The sequence below is a fragment of the Ziziphus jujuba genome, chromosome 1, assembly GCF_031755915.1.
Source record: "Ziziphus jujuba cultivar Dongzao chromosome 1, ASM3175591v1".
NCBI classification, from domain to species: Eukaryota; Viridiplantae; Streptophyta; class Magnoliopsida; order Rosales; family Rhamnaceae; genus Ziziphus; species Ziziphus jujuba.
Window position 1 is genome coordinate 37,711,158 of NC_083379.1, and position 18,599 is coordinate 37,729,756.

Here is an 18,599-nt window from a genome sequence, read left to right on the forward strand (position 1 = left end):
TTTCAAACCGCCATTAGACTATCACACTATCATCTATAAAAACGTTTTAATGCAGTATTTTGAATCCATCACCTTTTAAATATGGATTTAAATAGTTAACCAATTAAGTCAATGTTATTTTTATTTAAACAACAAAATAAATGACACATAAATAAATGTATAATCATTGATGTGGATCGAAAATGCGTGAGATATGCCAAGCAAAGTCCCAATTTACATGCTGCCAGTACACTAAAGTACCCAAAAAATACAATAAAAGGTATGTTTGGCATAAATCCAATGACCACTACGGTAGTTCAGCAACATAATTGAAAACTGTATAAATAAAGGACTGTTCATCATTCAAAATCTGGAATTATTGAAATTAAAATTTAAAAATAATCTTACTGTAGGTTTGCGTTTTCTTGAGTGTGTGTTTTCTTTTTCTTTTTTTAATTTTAAATATAAAAATTAATAGAGTAATAAATATTTAAAAAGTTTATTGTATACTTTTTTTTTTTTTTAATTCTGTACATTTAGATATAATCGAGAAGTTGTTATAACTGTAAAATTAAATATTTCACATTGAAATTTAGTATTTTATCCTTGAAAAACTTATAGTAGTGCAGTAAATAAAATACATACTAAAAAAGTTGTTTGGTAGTAGGAAACTTGTAAATAAAACGTTTACATATATGCCGAAATCAATTAACTTGTGTTTTGAAAATAATAATAATAATAATAGTAAAACCTCAATTAACGTGACCGAGCAAATCTCTCTCTCTCTCTCTCTCTCTCTCTCTCTCTCTCTCTCTCTCTCTCTCTCTCTCTATATATATATATATATATATATATATAAATAAAGTAGTTCTAGTTGCATTACTATTTGGATTTTATACAGTTTTATTATTAATTTATATTTTTATTTTCATTTAAAATCACTATTAAGGATATTTGTTAACTAAGTTTATTTAAATAATTTTTTATACAGTCTCATTCTTTCTCGCAAATAATATATTAAATATATCTATTTAATTTATATTTTATTAAAAATTAGAATTGCAGATATAACAATTATTTATAAATTATAAAAGCTTAAAAATATGGAATAGTAAGATGGATTTAGTTTTTATTTTTTTATTTTATTTTTATATTGTGATGATTGCTTTAGTTTTTTTTTTTTTTTCTATCGCTTACCAACGATCAGGTCGGAACAATACTCTTATATTTGATCCTGGTATTAAAATTTATCTTTTATTTGAAAGTTTTAAATTGAATATTTTTTAATTGTTCAGAAGGGTCTATCCGAACATTATTAAAATGTTTAGAATTCCTCTTTCAGTCGAAGTTTTTTAATTGTTTAGCAGCGTCCATCCGAACATTATTAAGATGTTTAGTTTTTATTTATGGAACATTGTATGTATGTACAAATATTAAATACCATACATTATGAAATATGTCATTTTTTTTTTTTTAGTCATTGATAATTTATATGTAATTGAATGTAAAAAATATGCAGGATGAAAAAGATATAGATAATGAAATTGTCTTAAAAAATGAGATGGAAAAATAATAATAAAACTTTTTGGTCTTGAAAAGAGCAATTATCTTGAAAAATGAGATGGTCATGTCAATCCTAATCTCCAGTACCCTTTGTTGTTTATTGGATTTTTGTTTTCAAATAAACAACCTTTTATGTCATTAAAAAAATAAAAAAAATTTAAAAAAAGTAGAAATCAACCCTAATTCAAAACAAGAAATAAAAAAGAAGAAAATAAAAATATTTTAGTGAAATTAATTTTTATGGGACTATATATAGTTATTTTAGAATTGTAAAAAAAAAATATATAATTTTGGGATGTTATAAATTAAGAATATTTTAGAAATAAATAATATTATATTAAATAATATTATATTTTTTATATATTTAAATAGTAATATATAAAAAATGAAACCATAAAAAATTATTTTGAAATTGTAAAAAAACCACTCGTGTATATATATATATATATCCATATTCATCGTTCTCTTTCAACTGCACGATGACTATTGATTATTGACTATCAACGTTGTGCATAATCGGAGAAGGTTTGAATTTATTATTTTATTTATTTATTCAATTATTTCGGTATATTATTTTATTTATTTATTTAATATTTGAATTGTTTTTAAGTTGGAATTAATATTATATTATGGAAGTATTTGTATGTTGCCATGCATGATCAAACTCGAAGGTAATAAATACTCTGCTGAGACCATATCGAAGAAGTTTGTAGTTATTGACTAGTTAGTAGGTTATTAATTTATTTTTGTTTTTAAGTTAGTAGCATTATCTTGCTAACGCTAGACCTAAAAATATGGATGTTAACTTTAGCTCAAATTAAGCACACTGACAGTTCTACCATTTTTGTCCCATTATGTGTTTTTGACAAGTGTATAAAGAAAAAGGGGGAAAAAAAAAATTGCATCGATAAGGCTTTATGCAAGAAATAAATAAACAAATAAAAAAAGAAAAGGCTCATACAAGCTAAACCCAACTCCCATGGGTTTCATTGGGCACCGTATAATGGTGCTGAAATATGGGTAGGTTGGTTGATATTATGCAAAACGCCTTGGTTAGCGTACTTCCAATTACCACACATGACACATTGTCTAGTACTAAAATAATACTGTGCGGTCTATTGTGGTGCGCACCAAAAAGCCCTCTAAAAAAAGTAAAAAAAAAAAATTGCAAATCGTTTTGGGTAGGCCACATAAAAATTCCACTGCTTAAGCAAGGAAAAATAAATGATGCACAATAAACTACGGTCATTGGATGCCCACCTTATAATGTGACAAAAGAGAATGGGCTCTGGCTCTAAGCCTCCAAGCAAAGTCTCATTCACATATGCGTGCCAATTAAATTCATGTTTGGCAAAAACTCCTATTAGGCATAATCTAACCGTAACTATTACTCCATTATATGTAATCAATGAAAGCAGATCACAAAATGTACGTAATACATAGTTGATACCTAAAGAGCATGGTAGTATTAGTAGTTAATGTTCAACCAAAAAAATAAAAGTATTAGTAGTTAATGGTTTTGGTTATTCCCTCCTCCTGAAAATACCATTTTGCAACATTTTACTTTTCCTACAACACAGTAATAGTACTAGTAGTTAATGGCTTTTTTTTTTTTTTTTGTCTTTTTTGTTTGGTGAATAAAAAAATAGATCTTTTGGTGAATATCATTGATTTAGATTTCAGAAAATTATGTACTATTAGCAGTTGTATTTTTACAACCACACAAACTATCCAGTCCACCATTATCCAATTGTTTTTATTGTCATTTCCTATAGTGCTTTGCATGTGAAATTCATACCAAAATTCAAATGGGCTTGCCAGTAGTTAATGGCTTTGACATTTTGAGTAGGAACATCTTGATATAAACTACTTACTTTCTTGTTTTCACCAAAAATATTCCCCAACATTTCTTAATTAGTAACAAAGCCAGGGTGGTAGATCTCAAAAAGTAGCCAAGTAAGTGCACTATTTCTGTAGTTTACTTGTTTTGCCAGTTGATATATAATATGGCCAGAAATCTCACCTGTACTATTGAATAATGTAGATAGCGATGCTTTATATCCTTATATCCATCTTGGAAAATATTTGCATTAATTATTTTGTTGATTACGAGTTATCAATTTGATCTTTCAATTTCAATATTCAACATATACCATGTATCGATATTCGATATCGAGCTGTTTAATATAATAATCGTTTTAATTCATAAATTTCTTGTCCCTTGCTCATACTTTAGTTGGTATTTCGACATCACAAAACCAGAAAGCAATATAACTTGCAAAGCATCTTCCTGATTTCCATGTACCATTGTATGAAGAAATAGGATATGATTTCTATGTACCTTTGTATGAAGAAAAAGGACACAGTTAGTATTATTTTATTTTATTTTACTTATTTATTAATAACGTATAAACTGTGCAACCTGACTTTTTTTTCTTTTTATTTTTTATTTTTGTTATTCCCTGGAAATTTAAAAGTAAATGTGATTCTGTGTGCTTGTCTGTGTCAATCTAACTCAAGGAAAGTCTAGACCATCCTGTCGTAAGAAACGTCAAAAAACTTCCGTATACGTTTCATGATCAAATACATAGCATTTAGGGACTATAGATTTTTACTTATTGTCTACAAGCTATAATGAGAGATTGACCTGCTCAAGCTTTGATTTTCTTTTTCTGGAGGAAAACGATAACCAATAGTGGATATTTCTTTAAAGTAAAATTCAAATTACAAATTTATAATAGGGCATGATTATGATTTTTATGATGACGATTAGATTTGGATAAAGCATATATCCTTTTTGGATATATACGTAAGAATAAGGACTAAAGTGGGGTCCTTTAATATATTTATTATATTTATTTATATCTAAATCAAAAAGCCAAAAGAAAAAAAAAAAAAAAAAGGTTAATTAAAGAAGCTGCGTACCTTGCTGAATTATTCTCAATCTTTATATAGCCTGTCCAGACCAGTATATAAATTCCATAAAGACAAGTGGAAGATAATAGGAGGAACTAAAACATGGAAGGACATGACCAGCTCAGAAAGTCCAGGGTTGTCAAAGTTGACTCTAAGAAATCATGGGATTTTTTCATCTCTCAAGCTACCAATCAAGGCTGCCCTGTGAGTATATATATATATATATATATATTTTCCATGTTCTGGTTCAGATTCTTTTTTCTTATTTATCTGGGAATTTCCATATATACTATAAATTCATGTTTTAATGTATACTTGATTAGAAATCAAAATGGAGTTTAAGTTAAGCCAGAATTGTTGGAATCCTGTTGTTTTGGAGTAAATGAATTTTAAGCTTGAAAATTTCAGGTTGTTGTGCATTTTACTGCTGCTTGGTGCATACCCTCAGTGGCCATGAATCCTTTCTTTGAGGAATTGGCCTTCAGCTACCAAGATATTCTGTTTATCTTGGTTGATGTAGATGAGGTTAAGGTACAAATTATATATTTTCGTTTCCTCTATAATATTCATTTTCTTCTGCAAAAATTTGTGAAGATGTTTTTGTGTTTCTTTGTAAGGACTTCACTCATGATGGTACCAAAGACTTCATAAAAAAATATATATATTATATAATTCAGTTTCTTTTTCTTTTTCCTTTTTTTATTCTTTTTTTCTGGGGAGGTTGGCAGTGGAACAAAATATTATAAATTATCTTGGGGAATTAAAAACTAAAAAGAATCAGAGTCTTCAATCCTGTTTCTATCCTTTGGTTCAAAACTCTCTATCTCATCTTGTGTCACATGATGACCTGTTGTTTCGCTTTCTTCATATTATGTATCAAGTTACACAAGGCTACAGTGTATATATATATATATATATACACACTGGGTATATTTCACAGAGCCCTTAAAAAAAATAAAATAATAATAATAAGTTAATATACAATTCAGTAATCATGAATAAAATAATAAAACAGCAATGGAACGGTGTCATATATTTCAGGTTCTGGTCGTAGTGAGCTATGAATGTATGAATACGGCATTAAAACAAGTTACAGCTTTTGTGACAGAAAAACTAAAGTCATTTTCTTTGCAGAAGCACATATGTGTTGGCTATTCTTAATTTATTGGTATCTATTAATACCAAAAAAAAAAAAAAAAAAAAAAACTATATATGTTGTTGTCACATTTTTGTCAACCCCAATAGAAATTTTAATGTAATATGTTGACCGTAAGTTAGGTGATAAATTCCACTTATTATTCCATTAGTCATTGAGATATTGTTTGTTAGAGTTGATGATTCGAATTGTATGTTAGAGTTGGTGATTCGAATTATATTTGGTCTGATCTAAAAAGCTCGCGATGCGATCTATTTAGTAAAATTTATTTTGTGAAATTTTTGAGGCTCTGGGGGCAACACGCCCCTGATACGGATCAATTGGGTTTTAAGTTTATTCCGTACAATATATTTATTTTTTTTGGAGATTTTTCGATTTTATTCAATTTTAGTAGCTACTTTATTTATTCACCTTTTGTATTAATTTTTAAATAATTTTTTTTTTTATTTTCTACAAATGATTTTTTTCCGTTAGTTCTCCATGTAAATCTGTATATATTTTGTTTTTATTCTCATTTTTCTATTATTATTGTTCTTGTTATATTTTCGTAACATTGTTGATAGCGACTTCCATAATTAACTTAGATTGTAGCCTCCAAGATGGACATAAAAGCCATGCCTACCTTCTTGTTGATGAGGGAAGGAGCTCCAGTTGATAAACTTGTGGGTGCTAATCCTAAAGAGATGAGGAAAAGGATCGATGATTTTATTCACTCCATTCGCTCCTACAAAACCACTTCAAAATTAATCAATGCGCAAACCAACCCTTAAATCAAAATTCTAGACTTGGGAAAATTGCAAAATGAAGAATTGTTGTGTCTTTTTCACTTTCCAAATTCTATGACTTTCTTGTACATTGGTTTTGATTCTTGTAATTAAGAGTGTATCAAAGTTTGTAAATGGCTGTTTGATGTTTGTGTGCAACTTTAAGGATTGAAAATGGGTATTTGATGTTTGTATACAATTTTAAGTTTTGTGATTCACCAAACCACAAAAAAAAAAAAGGAAAAAAATACTTTTAAGTTTGTGGTTTTCAGCTGATTATGCATCATTAATATTCTAAGAAAGAAGAAAAAGTTGGTGTTGTAATGTGAATTCATAGCAATGTAAATATGATTGTTTAGGAATTTTCTTAGAGAGGACATAGGAGACAAATTAAGAGTAAAAATATTTCAATTTCTAATTTTCAAAAGCCAAAAAGAAACAAACGCGTTATTCAAGTCAACAATTGTTTGTTACTTGTGGAAATGTGAAAAGCATGAAAATTGTAAGTGAAATTAGCTTTGAGAAATGGTGGTCAAATTTGCCATGTTATTGTAAAGAGTCAAAGTTATTTAAAAACTCGAAAAATATGACGTGGACTATGCGGTGGTACCCTTGCTTGTGTCCTTTTGGCCTTTTGCTGCTCCTCTTGTTGTCCCCCAAAAGATCGTGTTAAAGGGGAAATGTTGAGGCCACATATCTCCTACCCTTTCACTTTTTCCAACAAATCATGCTTCACCAATTGTCTCATGACATGTCAGCATCCATTATATTTCCATTATCCACAGCAATATATACAGCTGCAGAATAGTAATTCTTGGACTTGTTTCACATGGAGATGGGAATGAAAGATGCTCTTCAGAGAGAATTCTTATTCTTATTCTTATTATTATTTTTGGTTATATAGAGAGGATTTTCATTAGCTCACCATATCTTGTAATTTAAAATTTATATATTATTAATTTTTTTTGTTTTTTTAAAAAAAATTGAAATGCCATCATCACTCTCTAGATAAGCTTATCCTAATTTTAATATTTATTTGTTTATTTAAACCAATTAAAAAAATATGAGTATTTTATGATTTTTCGTACTACAAAAATCAAACTTTTTTCTCTTGGGTGAACAACCACAAAAATCAAACTTAATGATGATGTACAACTACTTTATAATGAAATAAACAATATATTTTTTTATTCTTTCTTTTATTTTCCCTTTTCTTTTCCCCTTAAAATATCAACAATTTAAAGTGTAATCCTAGCAAGCATAAAGATTCTTAAACCTAATCAAGTTAAAAATAAAATAAAATTTCCATAATGCTAAATTTAAAATTTTTTTTAAAAAAAGAAGCCCAAAAAGCCCAAAATTAAAGAACGAGGCCCAAAAAGAAAAAAAGATCCACAAAAGCCGTTAACTGGGAGGTGGTGAAGAAATATGACCACATTAGCAGCCAACAATTCCCCATCATCGAACCTTTGGGAGATTCCCCGCTTTTTCCCCTCAAAACCCACACCCACCCTTTCACTTCGTCCCTATTTTTCCCCCAAATTCCCCCAGAACCCATCAATTTTTCAAACCCTGTTTGGTTCCGAGTATAACTCTATTCCTCAGCCGGATAAGCCCCAAATTCCGGCACTAACCCAAGAATGGTCTCCCCGGAAAACACCAATTGGTTCATCGATTACGGCTTGATCGACGAAATCCCTGTCCCCGATGCCAATTTCCCTGTTTCTTCATCGGGTTTCAACTGGTCTGTTCAGACCTTAAATGGCTCCTCCAGTGTCAGGTACTCTATTTATGCTAAGATCTCCTCCCAATTTTCTATTTTATTTTATTTTATTTTTACTTCGAAGTTCGATTTTTTTTTTTTGGGTCAATTTTGTGTTTTAGGGTTTGAATTATTTGAGTTGATTGTGGCAAATTTGAGACTAGTCTGGGTGGCTTTTGTTGATATATATATATTTTTTTGGGGGCGATTCTATGTGTTGGAATTCTGGTTCCTATTGCTGATTCCGAAAGTTGGTTCTTTGTGGGCGTTTCTAGTGGTTGTAAATGTGTATCACTAGGATTTATAGTTGGAATTGTATTTTTTGATCGAATGGGTTTTTTATTTTATTTTATTTTATTTTATTTTTGGGTCTGCTTGTTTTAGCATGTTGAAGTTCTATATTCATGTGAATAGTCTATTAGATTAAACATATATTTTGTACTATTTTGGTTCAAGTGCTGAGTGGTTGTGGGAGTATTCGTGGTTTTCTGGGAGTATTCGTGGTTTTCTGGCCAAATTGTGAGTTTATTCGGAAGTTTTATGTGCATCTACGGCGAACTGTAGGGGTTCTATCGACTCTGTTTTTCTTTTTTTTTTATAAAATTGAGAGTTCTTTTTTCTGATGTGTTATGTTGGGTGAATATATATATATATATTTAATGATCTAGTGGAACTTAGCTTTTAACATTTTACCGAGTTTGTGATTTGGCTCATATTTCATTTGCACCTCTGCTAGCACTCAAATTTTATGGGAAGTCGCTGTTTGATGTTGTGGCCTCTTGAAAAAAGTAAAGGACCCATGATCTTTTCTAGGGGCTGAAGCAAGTGGTTCTTATAACTGTATATAGGTTTACCGTTTACCTAAAGTGACATATCCACTAACCCAGTCATCTATTTATTTTTATTCTTGGATTTATATTCTACTCCTTTTTTTTATTTTTTTATTTTTTGGTCGTTGACAAGATTATACTGTTGAAATGGGGATTTGAATAAAAGGATCATGCACAAAATGTTTGCCTTTGAATTATGTGCATAGGTTTACCAAAAGTGATATATCCACTCACCATTTCATCTACTTAGTTTTATTCTTGGACTTTTATTCTACAGTTCTTTTTCCTTTTTTGGGTCATCGACAAGATTATTCTGTTGAAATGGGGGTTTAAATGTTTAACCCCTTTGAATTCTGTACTTTGACTATTGGACCTGACCCTATTCTATCTTTGGTTTGTAAATGAAAGAGATCATCAAATTGTTGGTTTATTTGGAATCCTTTTAATTGAGATGTGTCAGATGACAAAATTTGAACTCTTAGAGGCACACAGTCTCATTCAGTAAAAGTAAAGGAAAAATTGTCATGTTCAAGTTTTGTACTCCATTTCTTACTGATTTTGAAGATTGATACAGTTAAAGTGCTTTATTTCACTTAGGATAGGCAAAATTCTTTGAAGACTGAGATTCACTTTTTATGTTCTCATAATTTTTTCTACTCTGACCATTTCCTTGTCTCCTCCTATTCTTCTGCTATCACATATATTCCTTGTACATTATGATTTATTTTAATTGTGAACATTCAAGCTATCATACTTGTAAAGACATGCTTGTGTTATTCCAGTTTCTTTCCAACTTTTAACGGAGTTACTCTCCTGTTGTTACGTAATTTGGTTCTAGTGTGGAGATTGATAACTCATTGGGAGATTCAGATGGGCTTAAGGAATCTGGCTCAAAAAAGAGGTATGGTTTTTTCTTCTTTTTCTGCACTATTTACTTCAAAGGAAAGAGTTAGATCCATTTACATGACAAATGTATTGTTCTCCCTGATACATAAAGGATTGATGGCTTAACTTGTCCATTTTTCTCATAAAGTTGTGCTTTTAGCTTTATGTAAACATTGCATAAGTTACAGTGGCCAGACTGGAGGAATTTTATCGAATTTAGTCATGGCTATTATTAACTATCTAGAATAACTCTTAAGCAACCACAATAAGAATTTGACATGAGAAAAAGTTAAAACTTGTTTATTAACCAGGAGCGTATGCATGTTGGATGGATATTTCTGTTAATTAGCTGCTTTACCATTCATATTTTGGTTTGTGGGGTATCAATGTTATTATGATAGAAGCTGATGCAACGAGTTTGTAAATTTGAATTAGCAAGTATGTTATTAAATAGCCTTAATCCAACTCTTTGCTTGTTTTCACTCTTGCATTTCTGGCCTGCAGGGTCAGATCTGATACGTGTGGTTCATCTAGCTCAAAGGCATGTAGGGAGAAGTTGCGAAGGGATAGGCTTAATGACAAGTACAGTTTTCCTTTCTCTTTTCCTTCTTTTTGTCTCTTCTTTGTGGTATATTTGTTTTATGGTTGACATTGTTAATCATAGATTTCTGGAATTGGGTGCTATCTTGGAGCCTGGAAGGCCTCCCAAGACGGACAAGGCTGCAATTTTGATTGATGCCGTCCGAATGGTAAACCAGTTGAGGGGTGAAGCACAAAAGTTAAAGGATTCAAATTCGAATCTCCAGGAGAAGATCAAGGAATTGAAGGTAAGTCTCTTATATTCATGTATTTGCATTTGTTTTTTTTTTAAGGTTGAAATTACTCTTTTGTCTGATTTCTTCGGTTTTGCAATTTCTTTTTGACCCAAAAATCTTCTGCATGGACTACAAAGAAAACCTCTAAACTTTTTAATGTGGCAAAGTTTAAAATAATTTACCCTGTAGGCGGAGAAGAATGAGCTCCGTGATGAGAAGCAGAGGCTGAAGGGAGAGAAGGAGAAGTTGGAGCAACAACTTAAAGCTGTGAATGCACAACCTGGATTCTTGCCTCCCCCACCTGCAATTCCTGCTGCGTATGCTGCTCAAGGCCAAGCTCCTGGCAACAAGTTGGTGCCCTTCATTGGTTACCCAGGTGTCGCCATGTGGCAGTTCATGCCTCCTGCTGCAGTGGATACTTCGCAGGATCATGTTCTCCGCCCACCAGTGGCTTAAGCAAGCAGTACAATGTTTGGATGATTTGGGTTTGCACTCTGCACCAAGGAAATGTATTCATCATGTCATTGTTCTCAACTTTCTTTCTGGGTTTTTTGTTGTAGTCTTCTAACTGGATTTGGTGGGTGACTTAACTGTATTTGGAACCTGGGATATTTATATATTGATGCTGGGATTCACATGTAAATGATAATAAGTTAGCATGTTAACCTGTGTGTTTGCTTGAACTGTTTCTTAGGTGTTTCGTGGCTTTGACTGCCTTGTCTTTGATTGCCACTGCATTCTTAATTTTGGTTCCGGAGCAAACCGTTGAGATTGCAATCGTGCAATCATATACGTAAAGCTTTCTCAAAAAGAAGCTGGGTGCTTTGCGGATTTTTAGGGATGGGTGGGTGGTGTTGTAGGCATTATTTTTTCTGGTGTAAGGATAGCTTGGGCACTTATGAGTCGAAATCGAAGCAAGTGTAGGCCATGAATGAAATATATTTCGATATGCATACTCTAATTAATTCTAACAACCGTGAAAAATTGGAACTGTTGAATCATCTAAACAGGTGACGGGCCTGTATGCATAAACCCATCAAACAAATGCAGACCTAAGAAAGTGGTAATTGGCTATTACTGTCCAGATCAAAACTAGGCGTTATGGTTTGCTTATGTACGCGCGTAAACATTTACGAGTGAAATGTGGGTCTTTCTTTTCAGTGGAGATCCCAAAATGAATGGGTAACAGCAATCCTAAAGATGCAATGTGGATCAGTGACTAAAAGGTGAATTTAAAATAATATTTTGAATGCTGCTCACCTTAAAGTCTTTTAAAGACGAGAGAAACTGACTACTTTTATGAGGCCCCGAACCTGCCAAGAAATCTTATCCATTAGTCTACCTTGTTAACCATCAATCTATCTTTGGTCTACTCAGTTAAAGATTGAAAATGGGTTCCAATCTTCCCAAACTTCATATGCAGACTACTATCCAAACTGGAAGTCAAACCTTTCCTTCTCTTCCCTTTCCCATAAATTATAACCATGTTTCATCCTCTTCAACTCTGCTTAACAAATCCAAAATCTCTCATCTGTGTGTACGCTGCTCCTTATCTTCTTCAATCCCACCAAACTCAAAAGAAGCAGCAATTCTCCAAGCCAAAACCTGCCTCTCAACCACCCTAGAAAAGCCCCTCAACAACCCCAAATTGACCAGCAGACTCAGGAAACTCAAGCAACCCAGATTCCGTGTGGAGATTCCTGTCATTGATGACTCACCGGAATCGCTCTCTCAGTTAGCTTTTGAGGTTTTCAGAGACATACCCATTAGAAGAAAAGGCTCTTCTGTGAACATCTTGATCATTTGGCCCAACCCCACTTTCCTAGAGGCAGCACTTGAAGCTTTTGAATCTAATCCTTCAAACCCAGTTGAACATGTAGATATTTCTTCACTCTCAGACGGTGATACCAGAATTTTGAATTCTGCTGACGTGGCAGTGTTTTTGGCCCCAGAGGATTCTCAGCTGGCCGTTGTGAAAGAGGCTGCTGACAGTTTGTTCCCAAGGCCAGTGGTGATCTTCAACCCCAGATGGGCTTTTGAGGATGAGAATGAATTCAAGGAGCTGAGTGGCTTTGTGGGTTCGTTTGATGTGATTTACTCATTTATGGGGTTGGAAGTTAAAGGGCTTTTGAGCAATCGAAAGGGGGTGATATTCAAGTGTGTAAGAGATGGGGTTGTAAGTGGTGAGAAGTGGAATGTTCTTGTTGAAGAAGAAGGCGAATTGAAGGTGGTTTCGACGTTCAAGGCACGACCATCGATTGGTGAAGTCGAAAATGTTTTGTACAATTTGATGGCCATGAATTCACCCGTCACAAAGTCTGTGAAATTCTTAAAGGATTTGGTATCGAACGTGACCGGAAAAAAGTAAATGTGGCTGAATAACTGAGATTTCTATCTTTGGATGGTTCGTATGTATGATTGTAAAATTATGTGAATGAACGCATTTGAAAACTTACTTGTGACGACTTTGCATATGTTAAGCTTGTGAAAATTGGACCCTTAAATGGTTAATGAGAAAAATAATAAAATCTTGGATTGCTTTCTTTTACTACATAATAATGCTTTCATTTAGAATCTTCTCTCAGTTTCTTCTAAAAAAATAATGAGTTTTTAGTTCTTATTGAGCTCCTAAATGTAGTTCTGCATCTTTGACACAGTAGTGTTAACAGATTTTTATTCTTAAATAAAATTTATGGTCTAAAAGCTTCAACAAACAAACTTAAGAAATGGAAATAATTTGAGACGAAACAAGGGAATTCCAACCGAGGATATAATAGAGTTGGAAAAAAAGAGAACCCTGGTGCTTGCTTCATCTTGCATCTGAGGATTGGAAGCCTTGAAGTTTTGGAAGAACTCTCATTTCCTTTTTTCTTTATACAAATACACACTTTATGAGTAATATGGTCAAGAAATTCCTCTCAAAAACTCAGCCTAAGATGCTCTAATGTGACAACTCTTGACGAATTTATCAGAGAAGTTTATGTATTTTGTCCACAATGTCCGCAGTTCTGGAAATGCTATGTCTAGCCAAGGCTTTGCTCTGCCATTGAAGTGGATGACACCGGCACTCTCTGCATCAGAAAAACTGGTGTTGTCCTGATATCCAAGCCCCAACATGTGCCAAAATGGATCAATAACACGGACATGACCATGGAATGCTATTAGGCCTGGAGGTAATGTGCCTAGCTGCCACAAGCTGAGGTCTGATTTCAAGTTCTGCATCAAGGAACAACAGAATATATTAGGGGTAATATACAATACCGCATTGTGATGCAATCTGCAGGGATTCATTTTCTAGTCTCCACAATGTTGAAACTATCTGGGACGTGAAATCTACTGGTTTTCATAATTGAAACTAGAATGCATGGTGAAGCTCACCTGTTCAACCCAATAATGGTATGTAAGGCTTATGTTGGTTCTCCTCCAAGCCTCAAGATCAAATATGTTCATTCCGTAAGCCCAAGCACATTCATCTGGATTGAAATTCTGGCTTATCAAAGGATGGGAGAAGTTCAAATAGCTCTTTAACCGCTTCGACATCACATACTTATCTTCTCCTCTACAAGTTTCCACTGCTCCATTGACCTTTCCATTCATATCAATATCCCACAGAGGAGAAAGATCAGTTTGAACCACTATGTCGTCGTCCAAGAAGACCACCTTATTGAGGCTAGGAAACAGCTGCAAAGAAAGTGTAGTAAAATTAAGTACATTGTAAGGAGTAGCTTTCTTGCTTCTATTTGGGAAAAATAGTCAAGCAAATTTGAGAAATAGACATTTTTACCTCAGGGAGGTGTATCCTAATGTGATTCATCACTGAATTATACTTGGGACTAAGTGCTTGTAACTTGGCTGCGATAACTTTAGGCTTGTCAGTGTTATTTGCCACAATGGCAGACGATCCACCTCTAAATTGTGACCTCACTTTTTGGTCTTTCTCCATGGCTTCCAAGACAGGCACTTTCCCTTTAGTAAACCAGTCGAAATGGTGCAATGCCTTGACCTCAATGATGGCCGGGGACAAAGGGTGCAAGGAAAACCAAGCCTGCATAGGATAATATGTCTTCCTATCAGTAATTATGTGGAGCACAAATTTGTGAGGGCGCAATGAGTTCCGGACAAGAGACGTGGCGACAACAGAGGCGGCGAGCACGTTGTCCGAAGCAAGGACGAAATGGAAATAGTTGTTGTCCACAAGGGCAGGGACGAGTTCAGCCGAGGGGAGCTGGAGGCGTGCTGCTGCATTGTTGGAGTGCTCACTGGCAAGCCTTAAGGCTAGGCAGTGCAGCTGTTTTGGTATGCTGCTTGATGCTACATGCCTGTACAAATATTCTTGGATTTTGGCTGTTCTAGTCCTTTGCTCTAGAAGGCTCACCTGAAAAGTAATTCAAATTTCAAATACTGTTTTGCTTTGATAGATCTTTATACATAGTGATGGCTAGCGAGTTAGAATATAATTAATTTACAATGAATGCTAATTTGAATAAAAGAAATTAGTAGTACCATTTCTCTAAGCTTGAGAGCAAAAGTCTTTGCGTCTGATTTGGTTTCTCTAATATCAGCCATGAATTCTTCTAAAGTCTGAGGAACATCGGTTCTTCCTTCTAATTCTTCTTTGTTGATGGGTTCTTCTAATGTTTCATATATGACTTCTGGGACCTTTTCAATACCAAATGTAATTTCAATCAGTAAGCAAATTTTTCATGAATATTTAACATCCCTTTTAGGGAAAAACAAAGTAGTACTAAAATATCTACAACTAATTTTTTTTTTATTTTAAAAATAATAATAAAATAAGGGATTAGAATATTACAGCTGAATCAATCCTTCTTCGCAAAATCCTTGGTCCTAGCCTTTTCCCCAAGCAACCTATCATTGAAAAAAATATTATGAATTATTCATAACTTAAATAATTAATGTAAAAAATTGTTCTATAACTAAATTATTTATTTTATTATTTAATAGTTAGATAGTTACTATCTTGCAGTTAGACTCTCATTCTCAGTCTTTGTTTTATTTTATATTATTATTATTATTTTTTTCTCTAGACGTTGCTGACCATACCAAATTGATAACAACAACTAAATTCTTTGCGTGAACATATATATATATATATATTTCTGTATTATTTTATTCAACTTCCAAAGCTTGGCTTAGATTTTGTACAGTAGATGGTATCCTATGCATCCAATTCTACAGTTTTGATGCTGAAAAAAGAAAAAAGAAAAAAAATAAAAATTCGAGTGTTTTGACATGGAATTTCCCTGTGGGTATGAAGTGACCACTGACTGACTGCAGAAGACAATGATGCAAACGAAATATTTAAATCTGAATAAATAACATATACAGGGGGTGCTTATGTAAGTGCATCTTGCATGGATTGCACGTGTCCATTAATCCATGTTTTATTAGAAATTCAGATTCTTCGTCGGTTTTGAATTGCAACAGTAAAATACTTCATTTTGGAATATTTTTGGCCTTTTTATTTATTTATTTTTGGGCTTAAGTATTATCTTTTCTTCGCAAGTGGCGATTTATTTAATTAATAAAAAAATCCACATATACAAACCGTATAAATGGTAAATATAAAATTCATGACTGTAACGATTTCTTGGAGTCCTAAACAGGCATAATTCTAAATCTATATAATATTATATTAAATTTAGAAAAAAAAATGTTGTAAATGAATAACTAATCTACGCTTGTAATAAATTTTAAAATTACTTTTAACTTTTAAAAAATATCATATTAATATAAAAGTACAATGAACATCACATTTTGGTTCTATACACAAAATATTTTTTAGCATAGTGGGAATAGTTAATTTTCGTTATGTACACGTTGCAAAAATAAAGACTTACTCACCTATATGTATAGCTTTATTGAATTTATATTTCTAACATTAATATTGGAATTTGAAGTTTTGTTAATCATTAATTCTTGAAGAACAAACAAATCCTATGGAGGTGTTGATGCCAATGCAATAATATTTTCTTATAAGGATCTAATAATCCGTTAATATTTGAAAATATAAAATGAAATAGAAAGAAATTAGTAGAAAACGTACCAATGGAAGAGCACTTGGATTCTCCATCAATGGAGTCCACAGCGGTCATTACGAATACAAACCGAAGAAGGAATGTGAAGAACAAGAGGGAGTAGAAAAGCATTCTATAAGAGACCCTCCTCGAACCAACTTTCACTTTGATGAATTCTCTAACACCTTTCCCTGGAAACACTGTCACATGCCTCAAACTCGGCGATATGTGAAGCTGCATTTTTTGTCCCAAAACAGAAACAAAAAACAGTCAAAACACACACACCAAGAAACTTTGGTTATGGAGTTGGTTCCCAACGAGAGAGAGAGAGAGAGTTTGTTTATTTCATCTATGGCAAATCAAACCCAAAGAAACCCATGTGAGAGATATGCTGTAAAAGGAAGGTTTTGATGCTGTTTAAGGTAGCTATCTGTTACCTAACCTTGCTTAACATGTGGGCTAGATATGTATGTATGTAATACAAATTTTAAAAAAAATTCTTAAAGACTTTTTATTAATTTTGGAGGGTGAAGAGGGTTGTTAATAAGAAAGAGACATGGGACTAAGAGAATTACTAGCTGCTCGTATATATGAGTTTTGTTTTGGCTTGGTTTTGAAGGAGGGAAGTTGGAGGACATGAAAAATATATAAAAAATGAGAGAGAAAGAGGGGGTTTGGTGCTGTTGTTTGTTTGCTTGACTTTGCCTTCACACGAAGTTTTTTTTTTTTTGTGTTGTTATTTTTATTTCATTTTATTTTATTTTTTGGAAACACAGAGACTTTGGACTTTGACACAACAGAGTTTCTAAATGGACAATGACTCTCCCTCTTTCTCTCTTGTGAGGTGGGGTTAGGATTTGGTTGTTGGAGTGAAAAAACAGGAAGCTCTCTCCCATGTCCATTTTCTATAGCAAAATCAATATATAAGGTATTGGTGTACCTTATATTAGGTTTTTCCTCATTATATGTTTGTAGGGCATAACCTATTACATATATACATATATACGTAAGGTTTTGATTTGTCCATAGAATTATAAAGAGCCTAGTGTTGCCAAATTCAGTATATATTCTTGACCTTTTCCAACAGTACCAAGTTTGCATTAGTATGGTCAATTATAGTTCAAAACCTTGCAGAAGATGGACAGAGATAATATTGAATGTAGCCATAAATTATATAATATAATTTATTTAAATTTTTCTACATATATATATATGCCCTTATTTACTTTGATGTTGACCTAGTTTAGGTAAGCATTGAATTAAGTAACATTACATTTCCAACCTAATTAACATATTCATTTTTAAAAAATTGTATTAATTATATTTTTAGTCACATAAATTAAGTTATTGTTTGACCATATATATATACATATATATACACTTGTAAAAGTTGTTTTTTTATCATTTTTTTTTAAGAATGACAGAGTTTTTATTTAAATGAAATTAATTATTTTTAATTAACATTATTTAAATGTTTTTAAAATTAATTTTTTTTTTCCTAGTTACGTTACATCAGCCAAAAGAATTCTAAAACATCAGAAATAATTTAATTATTGTTTTTAAAGCCATGAAGTGCTTTTCATGTTTCAAAACTCAAAAGGAAAGCTTGAATTGAAATGGCCAAAAGTAGATAAGATATCCACCAAACAGATAAAGAAAATTTCCTATGGGTTTGATGGAAATGGATTAATGAAAAATTAAACTTGTATGGTTGAAATGGTTGATATGAGCACTAATATTGAACATTGTTAGAGTTGTTTCACATCAAGAAATTGGACTAATCATTATAATAATAAATTAGTTGGGTAGTCGACCATTTTCATCAATCAAAAATGAACAAATCTTTTGTGCCATTGGCAATGATCTTTGGGCTAAACAAGTTGGGTCAATC

The 18,599-nt window shown here is 32.4% G+C and overlaps 4 protein-coding genes across 4 annotated transcripts; 3 read left to right on the top strand and 1 right to left on the bottom strand.

The window, feature by feature from the left end:
- Positions 1–4,452: 4,452 nt before the first annotated feature.
- LOC107431557 (thioredoxin-like protein CXXS1) lies at positions 4,453–6,577 on the top strand. The gene is made up of 3 exons (XM_016042510.4): positions 4,453–4,662; positions 4,867–4,989; positions 6,199–6,577. Exons 1-3 carry the CDS (start codon positions 4,561–4,563, stop codon positions 6,382–6,384), a joined length of 411 nt encoding a protein of 136 aa, XP_015897996.1. The 5' UTR covers positions 4,453–4,560; the 3' UTR covers positions 6,385–6,577.
- A 1,232-nt stretch (positions 6,578–7,809) lies between these two features.
- Positions 7,810–11,353, top strand: LOC107431674 (transcription factor ILR3). The gene is made up of 5 exons (XM_016042654.4): positions 7,810–8,158; positions 9,809–9,871; positions 10,360–10,437; positions 10,520–10,682; positions 10,860–11,353. The coding sequence occupies exons 1-5, from the start codon at positions 8,019–8,021 to the stop codon at positions 11,124–11,126; spliced, it is 711 nt and encodes a 236-aa protein (XP_015898140.2). The 5' UTR covers positions 7,810–8,018; the 3' UTR covers positions 11,127–11,353.
- A 480-nt stretch (positions 11,354–11,833) lies between these two features.
- LOC107431664 (uncharacterized) lies at positions 11,834–13,132 on the top strand. The gene has a single exon (XM_016042643.4). The coding sequence runs from the start codon at positions 12,061–12,063 to the stop codon at positions 13,036–13,038; it is 978 nt and encodes a 325-aa protein (XP_015898129.2). The 5' UTR covers positions 11,834–12,060; the 3' UTR covers positions 13,039–13,132.
- Positions 13,133–13,497: 365 nt separating this feature from the next.
- LOC107431653 (probable galacturonosyltransferase 12) lies at positions 13,498–17,097 on the bottom strand. The gene is made up of 6 exons (XM_016042632.4): positions 16,738–17,097; positions 15,484–15,539; positions 15,174–15,329; positions 14,455–15,045; positions 14,049–14,351; positions 13,498–13,886 (listed from the first exon to the last, which is right to left on the bottom strand). The coding sequence occupies exons 1-6, from the start codon at positions 16,946–16,948 to the stop codon at positions 13,602–13,604; spliced, it is 1,602 nt and encodes a 533-aa protein (XP_015898118.3). The 5' UTR covers positions 16,949–17,097; the 3' UTR covers positions 13,498–13,601.
- Between the last annotated feature and the right edge of the window lie 1,502 nt (positions 17,098–18,599).

Bases quoted from the DNA above. Each gene is read 5' to 3' on its own strand.
- LOC107431557 (XM_016042510.4), top strand. From the start codon at position 4,561: ATGGAAGGACATGACCAGCTCAGAAAGTCCAGGGTTGTCAAAGTTGAC. The intron at 4,663-4,866 runs GTGAGTATATAT...TGAAAATTTCAG, and splicing joins CTACCAATCAAGGCTGCCCT to GTTGTTGTGCATTTTACTGC. The intron at 4,990-6,198 runs GTACAAATTATA...TAATTAACTTAG, and splicing joins TTGATGTAGATGAGGTTAAG to ATTGTAGCCTCCAAGATGGA.
- LOC107431674 (XM_016042654.4), top strand. From the start codon at position 8,019: ATGGTCTCCCCGGAAAACACCAATTGGTTCATCGATTACGGCTTGATC. The intron at 9,872-10,359 runs GTATGGTTTTTT...TCTGGCCTGCAG, and splicing joins GAATCTGGCTCAAAAAAGAG to GGTCAGATCTGATACGTGTG. The intron at 10,683-10,859 runs GTAAGTCTCTTA...TTTACCCTGTAG, and splicing joins AGAAGATCAAGGAATTGAAG to GCGGAGAAGAATGAGCTCCG.
- LOC107431664 (XM_016042643.4), top strand. From the start codon at position 12,061: ATGGGTTCCAATCTTCCCAAACTTCATATGCAGACTACTATCCAAACT.
- LOC107431653 (XM_016042632.4), bottom strand. From the start codon at position 16,948: ATGCAGCTTCACATATCGCCGAGTTTGAGGCATGTGACAGTGTTTCCA. The intron at 15,540-16,737 runs GTACGTTTTCTA...TTTCAATGATAG, and splicing joins ATCCAAGTGCTCTTCCATTG to GTTGCTTGGGGAAAAGGCTA. The intron at 14,352-14,454 runs GTAAAAATGTCT...CTTTCTTTGCAG, and splicing joins TTAGGATACACCTCCCTGAG to CTGTTTCCTAGCCTCAATAA.